Source organism: Rhyacophila brunnea, unplaced genomic scaffold, assembly GCF_057557595.1.
Source record: "Rhyacophila brunnea isolate RB1 unplaced genomic scaffold, BYU_Rbru_1.0 scaffold_2, whole genome shotgun sequence".
Lineage (NCBI taxonomy): Eukaryota > Metazoa > Arthropoda > Insecta > Trichoptera > Rhyacophilidae > Rhyacophila > Rhyacophila brunnea.
In genome coordinates this window covers 14,636,510-14,652,937 of record NW_028232859.1, presented here as the reverse complement: position 1 = coordinate 14,652,937, position 16,428 = coordinate 14,636,510, and the positions used below count along the sequence as shown (strand labels likewise).

The 16,428-nt window shown below is 32.2% G+C and overlaps 1 protein-coding gene across 1 annotated transcript in view; it reads right to left on the bottom strand.

Moving 5' to 3' along the window:
• The window catches only part of PsGEF (Protostome-specific GEF), a 235,325-nt gene that overhangs the window by 111,815 nt on the left and 107,082 nt on the right, over positions 1 to 16,428 (bottom strand). Inside the window, exon 6 of the mRNA XM_085946427.1 lies at positions 8,474 to 8,649. Within this exon, the coding sequence (XP_085802553.1) occupies positions 8,474 to 8,649 (176 nt within the window). The remainder of the gene's footprint in view (positions 1 to 8,473; positions 8,650 to 16,428) is intronic.

Below are 16,428 nucleotides of genomic sequence, written 5' to 3'. Positions count from 1 at the left end.
TAAATGGCATTTGTAACAAATTTATCCTCGATAGACAATTTTAGTTTCAAATTCGACCGGCTGCCAACTTACGATGGTAGATCTTTACCTACGATAGTTTTATAAAAAGTAAAAGCTTTTTAATTATATAATACAAAGTTATGTTGAATTAACTTTGTATACTTATCATGTGTGTAATATTTTAATTCGTTATAGCAAATACCAATAAAGGGAAAAAAAGAACGACGAAATAAAATAGTATGAACTGAAAACCAGAGGTCAAACACGTGAAAGATATAAATTATTTAATAGTGGGGAGATACTAGTTGTAGAAAGAAACACACGACAGCGGCGTTTTCCTGTTCTGACCCATTTATCGGCCAATGGAGAATACATTAATAATAAAAAATAACAGAAAATCCTTTTCTGTTTATCTTGATAAAATTAATATTATCAGTGTTCTATTTTTGGTGTTACTGTTATGATGAGTTGTGGAGGAATTGTAGCGTTCTGTATTTCTAATCGATTCAGTAAATTCATAATATAGTTCTGTAGGTACATCAGAAGTAAAAATCCGTTTTTTTTTACGAAAACAAATTATAAATATATACTATTTTTATACTGTAATTTTATAAAGTCGGCTGTCAAAATCTTACAGTACAATAATTATATAAAATATTATGAACAATTAATATTCCGTTAATATCAAAAATAGAATAATCCAAAAAAACGCAATGTTACCATTGTACATTATTTTAAATGTTGCTTTCTCTTGAATAAATTCTAATATTATGACGTGACATCTGACCTTATCACTTAGATTTTATATTGTATTTAAAATCATTGTAGTTACAGATAATGGATTAATAAAATTAGGTAGGTATTTTTAATCGTGGATACCTACTGTCCTTCTAGCAGAAACTTGAGAAGCCTGAATCTAGCAGTGAATTAATTGATGATGGCGGCATATGGTTCTATATTAATAAAAGCTGTGTCCGGAAAATTTACCGTGATATTATGTTAAATCGGAAACTTATGACCGTAAAGTACCTATTGAGAACAAATTCATGTCTAAATAAAATATTTCGAAATTAAGTAATAAAAACCACTGGAATAAAAGGGGAAAACAGAAGAAAATAAATAGATACGTAAATTAGAAATATAATCATATCGTATATATTTATATAACATTTTGAATGATTAAAAAACCCACTTAGGGTATTCAAAGTATTGATACACAGTCATAATATTGTTGGAACAAATAAGAAAATGTATTCTGTCTCTACCTATACGTATAGTATTTAAGAAAAGGCAAACGGCTTATCTGAATAGTCTTGATAATGGTGTTACAACCGAAATAGCTATCGACAAAACTTTTGTAAAAAACCTGTAGAATTTAATAATATTTATATGGTTTGATACGAATCAATATCAAACTAATGTTCTTATTGAATCTGATAAAATGGGGACATTACTATCTGCAATGAATGTTCCATGAACAACTTGTCATTTTTTTTGTCAATGCTATACGGCCATTACTTTCCGGTAATATGCCAGTAAATAACTTTAACAATTAACATGTAACAATTGAAAGCATTCACAGTGTGAATATGTAATACATATTTCGTTCTTTATTTGAATACGTTAAAAAAGTATTTATATACATATATGTATGTATATAAAAGTTTTTTCTATTGGTTGTGATATACTCTCTCAGTTAGTGTTTTTCTAAATTATATAATGTTCAATAATCAGAATGATATATTCTTAAATCTTGTGAATTATTCGTTTGAATAAAAGAAATAGTTAATTAAAAATTATTAGCAAGTACAAGAAGTTGCTTAAAAAATATTGGAGAAATTCCTAGACGTCGGTTAGTAATCGTTGTATAGTAACATAACTACCTACTTTGATTTAATAAACAAAAATCGATTGCCGAAGTAACATGATTTCGAAGAGCGCTGAGTGGTAGGTATTTAATAGCCAATAGCTTAAATATTGTCGTCATTAGTATGTCTTCCGCAGCATAATGGTTGAATGCGACGAGTTTGGGGCGTTTACCCGCTGGAAATGCCGGGTTCGATTCCCGACCGGTTGGCTTACTTTTTTCAAAAAAAGTTTTTTCTATTGGTTGTGATATACTCTCTCAGTTAGTGTTTTTCTAAATTATATAATGTATTTATATACCTTCGAATAATTTAAATGTTATTTATATTATTCTAAAATACACATTTGCGTATAAAAACCAACTGATCGTATTCTCCAGTGTACACAGTATTGAATCCAGGAATAATTTAATAAAGTCAAAATATATTATTTCCAAATTGTTCTGGACTTAGAACTACTATCCATAATTGATTGATTGATCTCTGGAGTTGAAATGAATATTTAAAAGGGTAGTCGAACGAAGACTTTAAATGTGACTGCTTGGGGAATTCAAGACAGGTAAGTTTATCTGTTGACAAAAGAAAAAAATCCTAACAATTAGTTAGGTTCATTTTATGACTAATAAAGGGTTGTGCTTTTAACTAACTATACAAATCTTTAGTTACCAATCTAATTAGTTTTATATATTTATTAGATACAGTAGTCTTAATAGATTCGTGGTACACAATGATATAAATGAACGATTAATATTATAATAATTGATTCTGAATTATGTCAATTAAACATAGTTTCTAGGTTACATAAAATTCCACCCCATTTACACCCTCAATAAATCATTATCATCTCTATTATCTTTACAATCCAGAGTGAACTATTTTTTATTTTACCACGTTTTTCTTAGCTCGTATTCTTGTTTGTCTGGTGGTTGTTTATCCAGTACAAATCTTGCAATCGAATTTTAACTAACTTCCCGACTAGCTAGACATTTGAAACTTTTAGAATATATCAGAACACGATAACAATGCATTCTTTAAATACTTTTAGCAATCTTAAAGTAGAATTGAATTCATTTTCAGTTAATTCTGTTTTATATGAAAAGTTATTTCGGAAGAAATCCGTAATCCAATCCACTATTATTGGTTGCGAAGGGGATGGTCCTAGCAACTAAATTATTAATACATACGTGAGTTACTATGGAAATCAAAATGACATTTCAGTATTCTATTTAGTTTGTTTGTTTGTTGCAAAATAGCAAAAAAATGATTTGTTGACAATTGCCTTATTTTGTCCTAAATTATTAATAGATAGAATTGTCAAGTTTATATGATTCAACAGAAAATCTAAAGTTCTTTTTATCTTGTAATTATTATTAATCATTCGCAAACCCCGTGCTTTTCGTGACCGTCATTTGGAGTTACAATACAGTTAGAGTGTCGAGGCTCCCAGGTTCGAATCCTGGGTCTGGCAAGTACACAATATATTGTTTTTCAATTTATGTATGAGTCAGAGTATGGACCTTATAGGTTGAGCAAGTGGCTGACATCCATTTCTCGTAAAAATAAAATCTGTTCATATAAACCTCCACTCTGTGGGGGCCCATATGATCCTATTAGGATCGGACATGGTCGAAAGAAGAATAGTTGGAAATACATGACATTATTCATTAGTAAATCCACTAATCACCCCCAACCGAAGGCAGTCGTTAAATTATACTGGGATATACAAAATTTTAATAATAAAAGTGAAGACTGTAATATACATACTTATTGGGACTCATTTTTTCCACCACATAAAATATACAATGTGGATTGCCCGCAGAATCAAACTGGCATGGGAGGCATTTGGGCGCGTAAATAGTACCTTTAAAAGTGACCTCCCTTTGCGGTATTAAACGTAAAGTGTTCAACCAATGTGTGCTACCAACGCTCACGTATGTATGGTAAACACTGACTCTTAATATAAGAGAAATCAAAAAAATACGAGTAGGCATGGAAAGGTTCATGCTTGGCATACAGCGTAAAGATCACAAAGGAAACACATATTGATGAAGAAGTAGACAAGACTACGCGATGTGATAGAGGTTGATAAGCAGATGAACGAAAAATAACAAATTACAATTAATTTTATGGCGCTTTCTTGATTGAACAACGGTTAAAAGGATTTTTTTTTAAATCTAATGTATGTAAAGTATAAAAAAGTACATTTTAGGGGTGGTTTATAAATGTAATTAAATTCAAATCAATTACGCACCAAAAAACTGCGCCCTTCGCGTTAACAAACTATTGTGAATTCGTTTTATGGTGTTATCGCATTTATATGCGTGTTGTGTAGTTTTTTTTTGTATATTTGATGTTTGTTGAATAAATTCAAAACAGTAATATTCCAATAAGATTAATGTTTGGCTTAGTCCAATGTGACGTTTTAAAAAAATAAAAATACGTTCAAGCAACTAAATAACTTGATGTAAATCTTTACATAATATACACTTGAGCCACGCCATAATGGCTTTAGATCTAAATATAGTGGATAGTATTGTTTTATTCTGCTAAGGTTTAACGTTTCGGCACAAACGCCAATTTGACGCCAGACAACTTGGCGACACTAAAGATGAATAAAATGAGTGAACAACATCATGACTTGAACCGGTAAGTAGACAAGCAAGTCACATAATAGTAACTACCAATAGCGTGCGGTGACTTTTGCTAGTGGGAATGTAAAAAAATACACTTATGTTTACTATAATATTATTATTTTCTTATTAGGGTTTTATGGTACAGGGTTCAATGAGAAATGGGACCAGTCTCTGGAAATTAAAACTAGAATTGAGATCGCAAGGAGTGCTTTATTCAAAATGTGACGCCTTCTTAGCAATCGAGACCTTAACCCAGGTCTGAGACTGCGTATGGTACGTTTTATGTTCTCTCAATTCTTTTATATGGTATTGAAGTATGGACGCCAAGCCAAGAGATGTGGCAGTATAGACGCATCCTCAAAATTCTTTGGACTGACCGGGTGACAAATATTGAAGTTTTTAATCGAATGGGAAAGGACCGAGAAGTTCTGCGTAGTATCAAAACCAGGAAACTACAGTACCTCGGCCAAATTATGAGAGGACAAAAGTACAGCATTTTCCAAGTAGTCATTCAAGGCAGCAGGCAAGTAGAAGAGGACGTCCCCACATTTCGTGGCTTAAGAATCTCCGTGATTGGTACGAGTGCAGCTCCACTGAACTGTTCCGGGTAATACATGACAAAGTTAATATCGCCTTGATGGTGGCTGACCTCTGCTAAGGGATGGCACAATAAGAAGAAACAGGGTTTTATCACTAACCTAATCTTGAGCAATGTGTAAGTTTACACTTAATAGACTTAAAACATTTTTTATACATAATTATTATTGTACACCCATGATGGTCGCGTGACTTAAGCGTCGGACTATAGCGTCGTGGGTCCCAGGTTCGAATCCTGAGTCTGGCAAGTACACATATTGTTTTTCAATTTGTGTATGAGTCAGAGGATGGACCTAATAGGTTGAGCAAATGGCTGACACCCATTTCTCGTAAAAACAAAATCTGTTAAAATAAACCTCCACACTGTGGAGGCCCATATGATCTTATTAGATCGGACATGGTAAAAAAAAATTTATTATCAATAGATTTCTACTATTTCATCCAGTATTTTTGGAGATAAAGTGAGGTTAATGGTTGATGTACAATAATTAATTTCTTGTACCTTGTGTTATACAATTCCTATGGTACGATCATTCAAAATCTATCCCGCAATTGACACGTTATGCATGCCTGGAATATAACATAATATGAGTTACGTCATCAAACAATATGCTTGTCTTAAATTATTTTAAATTTAGAACGCTGTCAGTCAAATGTAAGATGTTTATTTCAATTAGGTTATTATAAGTCACAAAACGCAGTCATATATTACAAAACGTCCCTAATATCACTTATCTACAAAAAAACTTAGATACATTACTATTACCATATGGCCCACCTAAGATAATGTGTTTGTTGTTTCACGCTCTGACAGGTATAGACAGTATTTGGTAACCCATCTTAGATAAAACCTTTTCTCCCCAACTAGCCGACCGCGAAAATTGGTTACTCGCTATTTCTTATGTTATTTTATAGCTAGGTGACCACTATTACCCAAAACTACGCCTTTAATTACCGGTGTGTATTTCTCTAGGCTTATGAACGGTGACACCGGTCACGGTAGAGTTGGGCGTAGGGGTCACAGGCCTCGCAAGTTGGAGAACATTGAAACATTGACTAATTGATATTGTTTATATAGGGAGGGATTGGTTTGTTATTATAATTTAGGATATACAAAAGTCGAATCATAATACGGACATTATTAGAATAACAACGTTATAAAGATAATACACAGGTACACAAAATTAAGTGTATTTCATCATCATCATCATCAGCCTGAATCTATCCATTGCTGGATGAAGGCCTCTCCAAGCCGATTCCACTTATCTCGGTCCAGTGCGTTGCGTTGCCACGTAGAACTTTACCATTTCACCGATCCAGCGGCCTCTAGGTCTACCTTGCGGACGTTTTGTACCTCTTGGCTACCACTAGATAACTAAATTTGTCCACAGATTGTCCCTTCTTCGAGCTTATGTCCAGCCTATTTCCATTTGATATTTTTAGCAAACTCTATTACATAGCAAACCGTTGTCTGTTTCCTTATCCACTCATTCCTCTTTTTGTCCTTTGGCGTTATGCCCAGTATGCACCTCTCCATATCATGGTATATATAATGTACCCAATTGGTTTTGGTTGTGTTGTGGTGTAATTAGATACTTGAGTTTGCCATTGACACATATAATTGGAGACAGTTACTTTGAATTAAAACTGGTAAAGTGACGGCGAAGTTGAAATTGAGGAAGCGAAAGAACTGGATCAACCGGGGATTATAAATTGAATACCTACATATATTATATTTTATGCGCGAAAAATATTTTTTTTTGTTAAACACTTTTACATTCGATGTGGGCAGGCCTATATAATTTTATTATTATTTTCAAAGGAATGCAATTAACTTCAAAAATTTCCTAAATCTTAAATGCTCCAACGCCGACTTTGTAGAAGCATTCTTAAATCTCATGTAGCCGCAATCTAGCCATCTCATTTTCGGCCGTCCAGTTCTCGGGGTATGCGAAAAAAGCCCCCACTTTACGGTTAATTCTTCTCGAATTGTATGCACTTGGCCAATCCGGAACACTCTCTGCATTTTCATATGCCACGCGATTCTCATTATATCTCGGCCCCCAGATTCTATCTTCTTGCAGAAACAGCTTCAAAGATTCTTCTGAAGAGTCTCCTCTCAAAGATATTATTCATATTATCTAATTTTAATGTTTCATTTGATTTATTCAAACAATAAGATACTGATAAACATAACGATAAATCGAGAATAAGACTTCATTTTTTAGACAATATTGAAAAAAATGTGTAGTATTTATTATTGCATATTTTTTAAATTTTGAAGTTAATTAAATCACCACAGATAACTATAATGTGTAAGTATTCATTTAATCTCCAGGTCATGGATTATCTTTTGGACTATTATGATGACATGAATAAGTGGAATATAAAAATTCGGTTCTGTACACAAAGCTGAAGAAAAATTATATGGCGCCCCGATTAAGGTGACGCACTTACGTGTACTGCTCAAATAATACACTCCAAGAAACACTAAAATATAATTCATATCAACAAAAACTATTAAATTTATTACAATATGTTCTCAGTTAGTGTGGGAAAGACCGTTGGCCGGTTTTTTGATGTAATTAATGGTGATAAAGAAAAATTTGCCGCCATATCTTGAGCTTGAAATCTTGTGACAAAACTGTTCCGTCAACGTGGAGGAAGGGCGATGTCACGCGACACCATGTTTTTGAGGATAATGGGGCGATGGAAATGTCTTAAATTTTAGATATTGTTTTCATTTTGTGAATATAAATTTTGATGATAAAAGATTTTGCAGTTAATTTTATGACGAAACTAACGATTTTAGATTATTTATTCTTGGCCATTTTTTACAAAATAAATATCATTAAAGGGGTTATTAAATTATTATTTTATTATTCAAAATTGAACAGAGACAAAATTAAAGAATGTTGAATTGTTCTTATTGAAAATACATGTTTAAGAAACACCTTAGAAAGCATATTCAAAAAGTCGACCGCTCCACCTTGGCTAAGATTTTAATACCTCAGAACGCATGTACCTATATTAGATTTACTTCGTATAAATCATATTCAGACGAATCTTTCTTTAAGCACTAACGTGCATGGTTGCTACATAAGTCCCGTGCAGCATCACTTCGGGACAAGGAAGTGTGGCACTAAAATGTTTTCATTCTGACACGTGGAAGGCGGCCGTGCATAAACCGCGGCTGCAAATACATGACGGGTGGAGATGGGGCAACTCAAATCAATCAATCTGTTCTTTACGGAAACAAAAGTCTGTTTGAAGACTTCTGGATACTGGGCTATGATATCCATATTATATGCATACAATTAAAAATGAACGAATAAATTAGATGCTATATTCATGCTCTCTACCATGTTATTATCATACCTTTTACTACTGTCACGGTGCCATACAGAGAGGTTGAGTCTGCCAGAAGCCAGCGCACCTCCCTTGATGATTTTATGAGATGCCAGTGGAACGACGAGGTCTCTGTCATATTGAGGACTTGACGTATCTCTCCGGACTGGTGTTCTTCTGTAGCCTGGGGTGCCAGTTGCACTGACCTGTAAAAATCAATGATTTTTTAGATTAACTCATTTAGTGATAACACCGCGACTGGCACGTTTGGAGTAGTTGGCCATTAGATATAATTAACATGTTATTTAAATGTGGTAATTAAAATGTCAGCAGTCATTGTGTTTGGTGTAAATGCCTTATTGATACGCTAATAAATAAAAGTGTCTTTCATTTTTAAATATTTGCCTTTAGATCAGTGTTTGTGTTTAACTAATTGCTTTATAATATTAATACTATCGACCGAGGGTACTTAATGGAATTTTAATTACCTTATAAGCATAATACATAGTATTTTAAAATGTGTTTTTGTTCCGTTATAACTCAAAAATAACTGAATGAATATATTGATGAAACTTGTCCAGTGTATAGATTATATTGTTATTACACATTTAGTACCAAGTTCTGATGATGCAAGATAAAATTACCTACTAGCAATAGTTAATAACAGTCAGTTAGTATCAATGGACACCTACATCCAACCGTTGTCGATTGCGTGATGTTACTATGAGTTAAAAATACAATTGATTTATGAGTAGATAAAGTGGACACATAGCAGTGGTGGAGTGGTGAAGTGAGGTGCGGATAGAGGGGCGCACGTCTATATCCAACCGTTGTCAATTGCACTGGATTACTCTGAGTTAATAATATAATTTGATTATGAATGAGTAAATTGGTCAGATAGCGGTGATTGGGTGGAAAGATGAAGGTAGAGGGTCGATCTACGGAATTCTGCGTGTGGAACATGCGCATATTGTTTTTTAAATGTTTGGATGCAGATCTTGGACCTAATAACTTGAGTGAGTGACTAACAAACGTCACTTATACATGGGCATTATTCATGTTGGATTCTAGAGCAAATAAAGAAGTACAGGTCTACTTTTATATTTTTTTCACGCGGCGAAGAATTGACCACTACTTACACAGTACTTACCTAAAAATGTATCAATAAACTAATGTTAACCATAAATCGAGGACTTAGTGTCAAACAACACTATCTTCAAAAGTGCAACTATACAGGAGAGCCAAAAATCGTTATTTTAGATTATTGTAACTCAACAAGGGAAATGTTTATTTAAAACCTAATGTTAATATTTTATAATTTATTGTGTATTGTACATTTATCTTGCTAATGATGATGTTAAAATTTATAAGGATAGATTTAAAAAAATATGAAAACAAGGGTAACTTATGTAGTTAGCGTTAAACTTTACTGACTATTTAATAAGAAATTAGAAAAGATTGACATAACGTTGTTTGACTATCATGTAACCATAAATGTAAAATAACGTTATCTCAACAAAAAAAAAACACTTTTTTGTAGATAACGTTGTCTGACTTTAAGCACTCGAAATAATTTTACAGTTTCGGAATAAGACTGCCTATTTTCATAAAAGTAGTTACTTTATTGATATATTCGTATGTATAAAATGACAATATATATGAGAACAAAGGAAAAGCGATCCAAGAACGGCGAATATCAAGAAAATAGAAAGGACAAAGTGAATAAAAAAAGATTAAGATGGATTGAAATCTCGTATCACGAAAGAGGATTAGCTAAAAACCAACTGTAGAAAAATATGAGGATATAGTTAATTTTGTCCACTGATAACTCCTAGTGAAAGAAAATCATGATGAAAAAATAATATTGTTAACAGATGATTGATAAAACATAAAATCTTTATTAACTTAATTTAGTATCTTGCACTTTGTAATAATACCATTGTGAAAATTGCTTAGTTAAGTAATTATTCAATTATTAATATCGATAGTTAAAAAAATATTATATTATATTATAGGCTATACAGCAAAAGAAATCTATTTCAGGGACACTGGGATTCTTGAGATATATATACTTACATTATTGGTACTATAGATTTTTTATTACCTTATATTATATATGTCTGGAATTATCTAAGTAACGCATAAAAGAACATATATAAAAATGTGTAAGAAAGAGCAAGGCAGGGAGAAAACGTATCAAACGGAAATTGTAAATTTGAAAAATCGGACGAACCGTTTATTTTAATCAGGTCGTGAAAGAAAACAGATTATACTCTCTTTATAGTTTGCAGATATTTACAGTGCGGTAATAGCATATTGAGTGATGAGAGTATTGAGAAATAAGTGTGTTATTTGAGAGATTTAAGGGTAATTACGTGTATAATAGAGGTGGGGTGTTGTAACCTACTGTAACCGTAGGCAACGTACCTACACAATCAATAATATAATATACACGTCATTATGAATGAAGATGAATCATCAGCTAAACGACGTAGCTTCACAAATGAACGAGTTCAGTGATGGTGTGCTTGGCAATGTCAGGGCACTCTACAAAGACTCCACCAGGCTGATGCAGTAGGTCACAGACAAATAATTGAGTCTGAACAACCAGAAAAAGACAATGTGACATAACATACACGTAAATGTAAGAGAGAGGGACAAAGCGATAAGACATGTGATATTGTTGACAGGTGGTACCGCCACCTGGTAATATTTTTCAGTATAATAATAAAAGTGGATCACTTAGTATTTCTCAAAATTGATACTAAAACACTCACGTCTTTATTTCAAATTCAAAAATGATGACAATGAAAATAGTTATTTCAAAGTATTTTTCTATATCTTGGGCATTAAATGTTGAAGTAAAAAAATATTTAGGTCGTATGCATAAATCATTTTTATTGATATTTAAATATTCACTAGAAAATCTATTGTATTTGCCTTAAGGTTTAACGAGGACAAGTAAAGTTGGAAAAGCTGATGTAAAATTTACCAGAATCTATTATAGAGTCATTATGATCTTCAGTAGTTATAAGAGTAACGAAGAAGAAGCAGAATTGTCATTATATAAAGAAGATAATAATACTACATTTAGAATTTAATTTAAGCTTTAAAATATTGGTGAAATCAAGTATTTTTTTAGTTCGACAAGTTTTACACTAGCCTTTGTCTAGCGACGAAATAAAAAAAAATCGCTCAGGGCGCACTGGAATTCGGTCGAAGCCTGAAGAGGTAATCCGATTGACCTTTCGATAAATCGAGCGCCCCACGACCAAACGGTAAGTGGGTACCTGCGCACTTTCGGGGTTGAATTTTATAATATGTACATAGTGAGGGAAAAGAACAAAACATGAAACCTTCACCGGTATATTGACCCCGGATAAGTATGTGACTTTGGGTAGGTATTGGAATATGTTTACTGATGACTATTATACTTATTTATAAAAAATATTTGATGATAATAATAGAGTATATTGTTATATGACACGACGAAAGTGTAGATTGTAGAGCATACCTAAATAAATACATTAAAAAAAATAATTCGTATAATTATTATTGTATACCTAATAATGAAGACTTGCTTATTTAATATTTAAGGCCCATAGTGCTATGTGAAGGACAAACATGCAGAATTTGGGGTATAGATAATCTGTAGATTTTGTAGGAAAAACGTAAATGTCATTACGATACCTGTCTTGAGATGAGAGTTTTAGAAATTAATATTTAATGACCATATAAAATAAATTAATACCATAAAAGAATATTCTTGTAAACGTCATCGTCTTAAAATTGTGAATCTAGCCATATTTGATACAAGGTTATCCGTGGTTATAGCACTTATATTGTTTTGTCAACTTTTTTAATGTCAACTAATTTTCATAACTTTTTTTTAGACCGTGTCCGATGCTAATAAGATCATATGGGCCTCTACAGAGTACAGGTTTATATTAACAGATTTTATTTTTACGAGGAATGGATGTCAGCCACTTGCTCAACCTATTAGGCCCATACTCTGACTCGTACACAAATACTCGTACAAAACGTATAAACAGACTATATTCAAATATATTCGGTAAATTATTCAATGTAGTTTGAAATCGACTCGTAATTTTGGAGAAATTGCAATATTTTGCGTTCCGTATTATTTGCTTTGTTATATATATTTAATGACAGTTTAATATATTATTATTCGAATTCATTCTTTTTAAAATGCAACTATTACAATTAAATGTGATGTTTATCTTGGGTTCTAAAAAAATCGTTTAATTAAAGAAAATTTATTAACCACTAACATTTAATTAAATGGATGGTAGAAAACATTATATTTACGTGTGTGTTTATTTAAAAATTAGGTAGATAGTGAAATCTCGATTATCACAGCCTTTCTACAAAATTAAAATCTTAAGCAAATATGCATCTTAAATCATTTTTCATGGTTAAAAAGAAAGCGTTTTTGCGTCGCATTGCATTGCAAGTCCGTCGATGGAGCTGTTCAGAAAAACAGTATAATAAACTATACATATTATTATGAATAAATGGTATAGGTAGAGTGAGTGTATGGATCGATTGAATGATTAAACTTTTGGATGATTCTTGAAAATGTTTCCATATAAACAATAAATCGCTTAGAAAGTAGTCTTTGCCGCTGATATAATATAGACCTACTTAAGATTAGGGAAGGTTTTCACTTATACCTTTTTTATCAGTGATGTCGAAAAAATATCGGGAGAAAACACGAAATAAATAAAACAAATCGACTCCCCGTAAAGCTTTTCAAACTTTTAGCGGCAAAGTTACGCGAAAGTTGGTCGCGCACAATACAATAAAAAGTTTAGGCGCCTTGCAGTTACCATAATCGTCCGTAGGGGACACTACAGTACGTACTAGAGTAGAGATATCATCAAATTTTCTGGGCCGAATAAGCGGGAAAAGTTTTTAAATTAACACCGCATGCAAATTACACTAAGTATTTCAACTTGGGCTTTTAAGTTTACAGTAGTTCTCCACAGTGACCGAATGAAAGCATTAATGATAATGTTATAATATTTTTCCCATCTTTTTTAAATAAAAAATGAGATAATGTTAGAGCTCCTAATTTATGTTATTCTATAACATAATAATTGCAATGTTTTCTTATCACGCTTCAATTTTGCCTACTTTCTGGGTATATGTGAACTTACCTAGAAACGGTACACACGTGATAGATAATATATGATTAATATATACATATTATACGATCTATTAAAGTATTTTTATCAATAATATCATCTTTAATAACGTTCTAAATCTTAAATTTTTAGCAATAGATTCCTGATTAACGGATATCATCGATTTACTTTTCGAGATGATGGAACATTAAACAATCTATTTGTCCGATTTATCGTTTTGTACCTGTAGTGAAGAAGGATAGGGATTTTGGCGGAGTGCGCAAAGCAGCAAGAGAACGAACCTCCCTAATGGATGGTTAGGGGTGAGGGGGGGGGGGGGAGGACAATGAATTACAGAAATCGTTAAATCAAATTTATATATAATATATAGGTTCCAATGCCGATGGATCCAATTTTGCTTTTATTTACAGGAATTCAATATAAGGTTTATCGCGGCCTAAATGAGCCTAATAGCAATATTGTTTTAATTTAAAAATACAATATATACCTACATTTTAAACTACATACACGTCGCTTACTACAACTATTGAATTGTAGACTTATCGGTTTTTGAAAATTGATCCCTCAATTGGTCCAGTCGCGTGGTTTGAGTTACATATGGACTCCCCACTACAATTGTAGGCGTTGATAGGTTATTGACTAGAATATAATAGTCTGCATGATTGTATATTATAGTACATATATTATTTGGATCTGTGAGGGTTCAGTGAATGACTCCTTTGTAAAAAAATCTATTGATTTATCGCCACAATGCGAACGTTTATAAATTTCTTGCGGAAATTGTGATACACTTATCTTAAATAATATGCATTTATCAAACAGTAAGCAGCCACAAGAGAAACCGATAATTTTTATGTATGTAATCAGAAATCAGAACGCCTGTAATACAATACCTAAGCTAAATACTACATAATATGAATGAACGAATTACGATGCGTCGGGGTTACCATTGTGGGATTTGGTGTTAGTGGTTGATCAGTGACATTTTTGATATTATATTTATTTGAGTTGATTATTTATAAAGATGTCAATTAGGATTCGTGTGCGTAATTGTGTATTATGCACGTGCCTTTTATCGAGGCCTGCAATGGACTGAGTCGAGCGGACGCTACAAATTCATAATGACGAAAAGTGTGTTTAACATAATTGTCATAAAAAATATAATAATTAGGCTTCCACGCAAATATGGTGTGGGCATTCCAGATGTGCTTGTAATATGCATAAGAAGCACATTGTGGAGTCATGTAATGTAATGTATGATTTTACCGGATTGGATTGATACCTTGCCGGTCCCACTGTGACCTGTTATATGACCTGTTCTGTGATTCTGTTTTCTAATATCTTTATCTTTTTGAACAACATGTTTTACTTATATATTTTTGTTATTATTCTCATATTATGATTAATAGGAAGTATCCAACAATTTAAAAATAAAATTATCTGTTTATGATAACTAATATATATGTTGCACAAGTCGTCGAAGGCAACTATTATAAATGTCAAGAATTAGTAGTCCACTTCATTTGAACCGTAGCAAAAAAAAAACAACACTAGTAGGTCATTGGTCCGCAATGCGCAATGTAGACGTAAACCGGCTCTCACATCTTAACTCGTCCGTCTGCAACGTGTCGAATACGTCTACGTGACGTCTTCGTTATTCACAAAACACACGTTATCTTATGGACCTTCGCACAGTGCTGGAATAAAACATTTGAGTTTGAAAAAACATCTGGAGGTACATGCAACTATTTTCACCCGACATGCAGCGCAGGTAGAGTATACGTTTTATAACTTTTTTTCACTCTTTACTATATTGATACGCCTCTTTACCTGATTACCTCACATAAGATTGGATCAAATGATATTTTCTTGTATTTATATATGTAGTAATAGATAAATAGACAGATAATATGTGTAAAAAAATATTTTTAGAATATATTACATCATTTTCACCCTAGAGCCGGAGTGCAAAGTTATGAAGCATATACTCTATAATTCCGAAATTTTGCACTTCGTTATCCATTTTGGCTTGCCGAGTGTCCTCTCTGTCCTCGTACGGCCTTGCTATACGCACATAAGAATGTTGCATGTTGCGCTCAGTTTCGATTTATGTCATTCACAGTCGAGACGATTTTTAATGAGCGACTGGGGTTAGTCATTCCCTCGACTGACTGATACTGTGATTATGACTCGGTTTTCACTTTCACTACAAAAATAATTAATTTAAAATATTTATCTAAAGTAAGACTATCATCATATTCAGCGCTGTTAATTATTATTGTTTGTAGAAAGTAAAGTTATTGTAAAGATTATTAAGAAAACTGTTGTATAATTTAACATTATAGTAAAATGTTTCCAAAACTTCTTTATACGTTAAGGATAGAAAGATATTTTAAATATTTACTTAACACTTTTGGTATCCACATGCTAATAGTGTGGGGGAATTTTTGGCAAAGTTTCAAAGGCAGAAGAAGAGGGTATGTTATTTAGTTAGGAATTCACGAGTAATAAAGCGTCGGCTGACTCACGCTTATCACATACTTTCCTTTAATTTTATATCATGTGTTATTCCCTTTTATAAAAGGTATGGCTTAAATAATAAATGTATAAGAAAAAACTTTGATAATAATATAAGAAAACAGTTATATAATTAAAATAAATTATTATAAACTACTACATTAAAATTATAGCATCATTGTAAATATATACGATAAATTTGATAATAATTATATTTAGAGTTATTTTATTTTTAATTTGTAATGATTACACTATTAATAAACTATATTTTTAATATTTAGTAATAATTAAGGTGAGTAG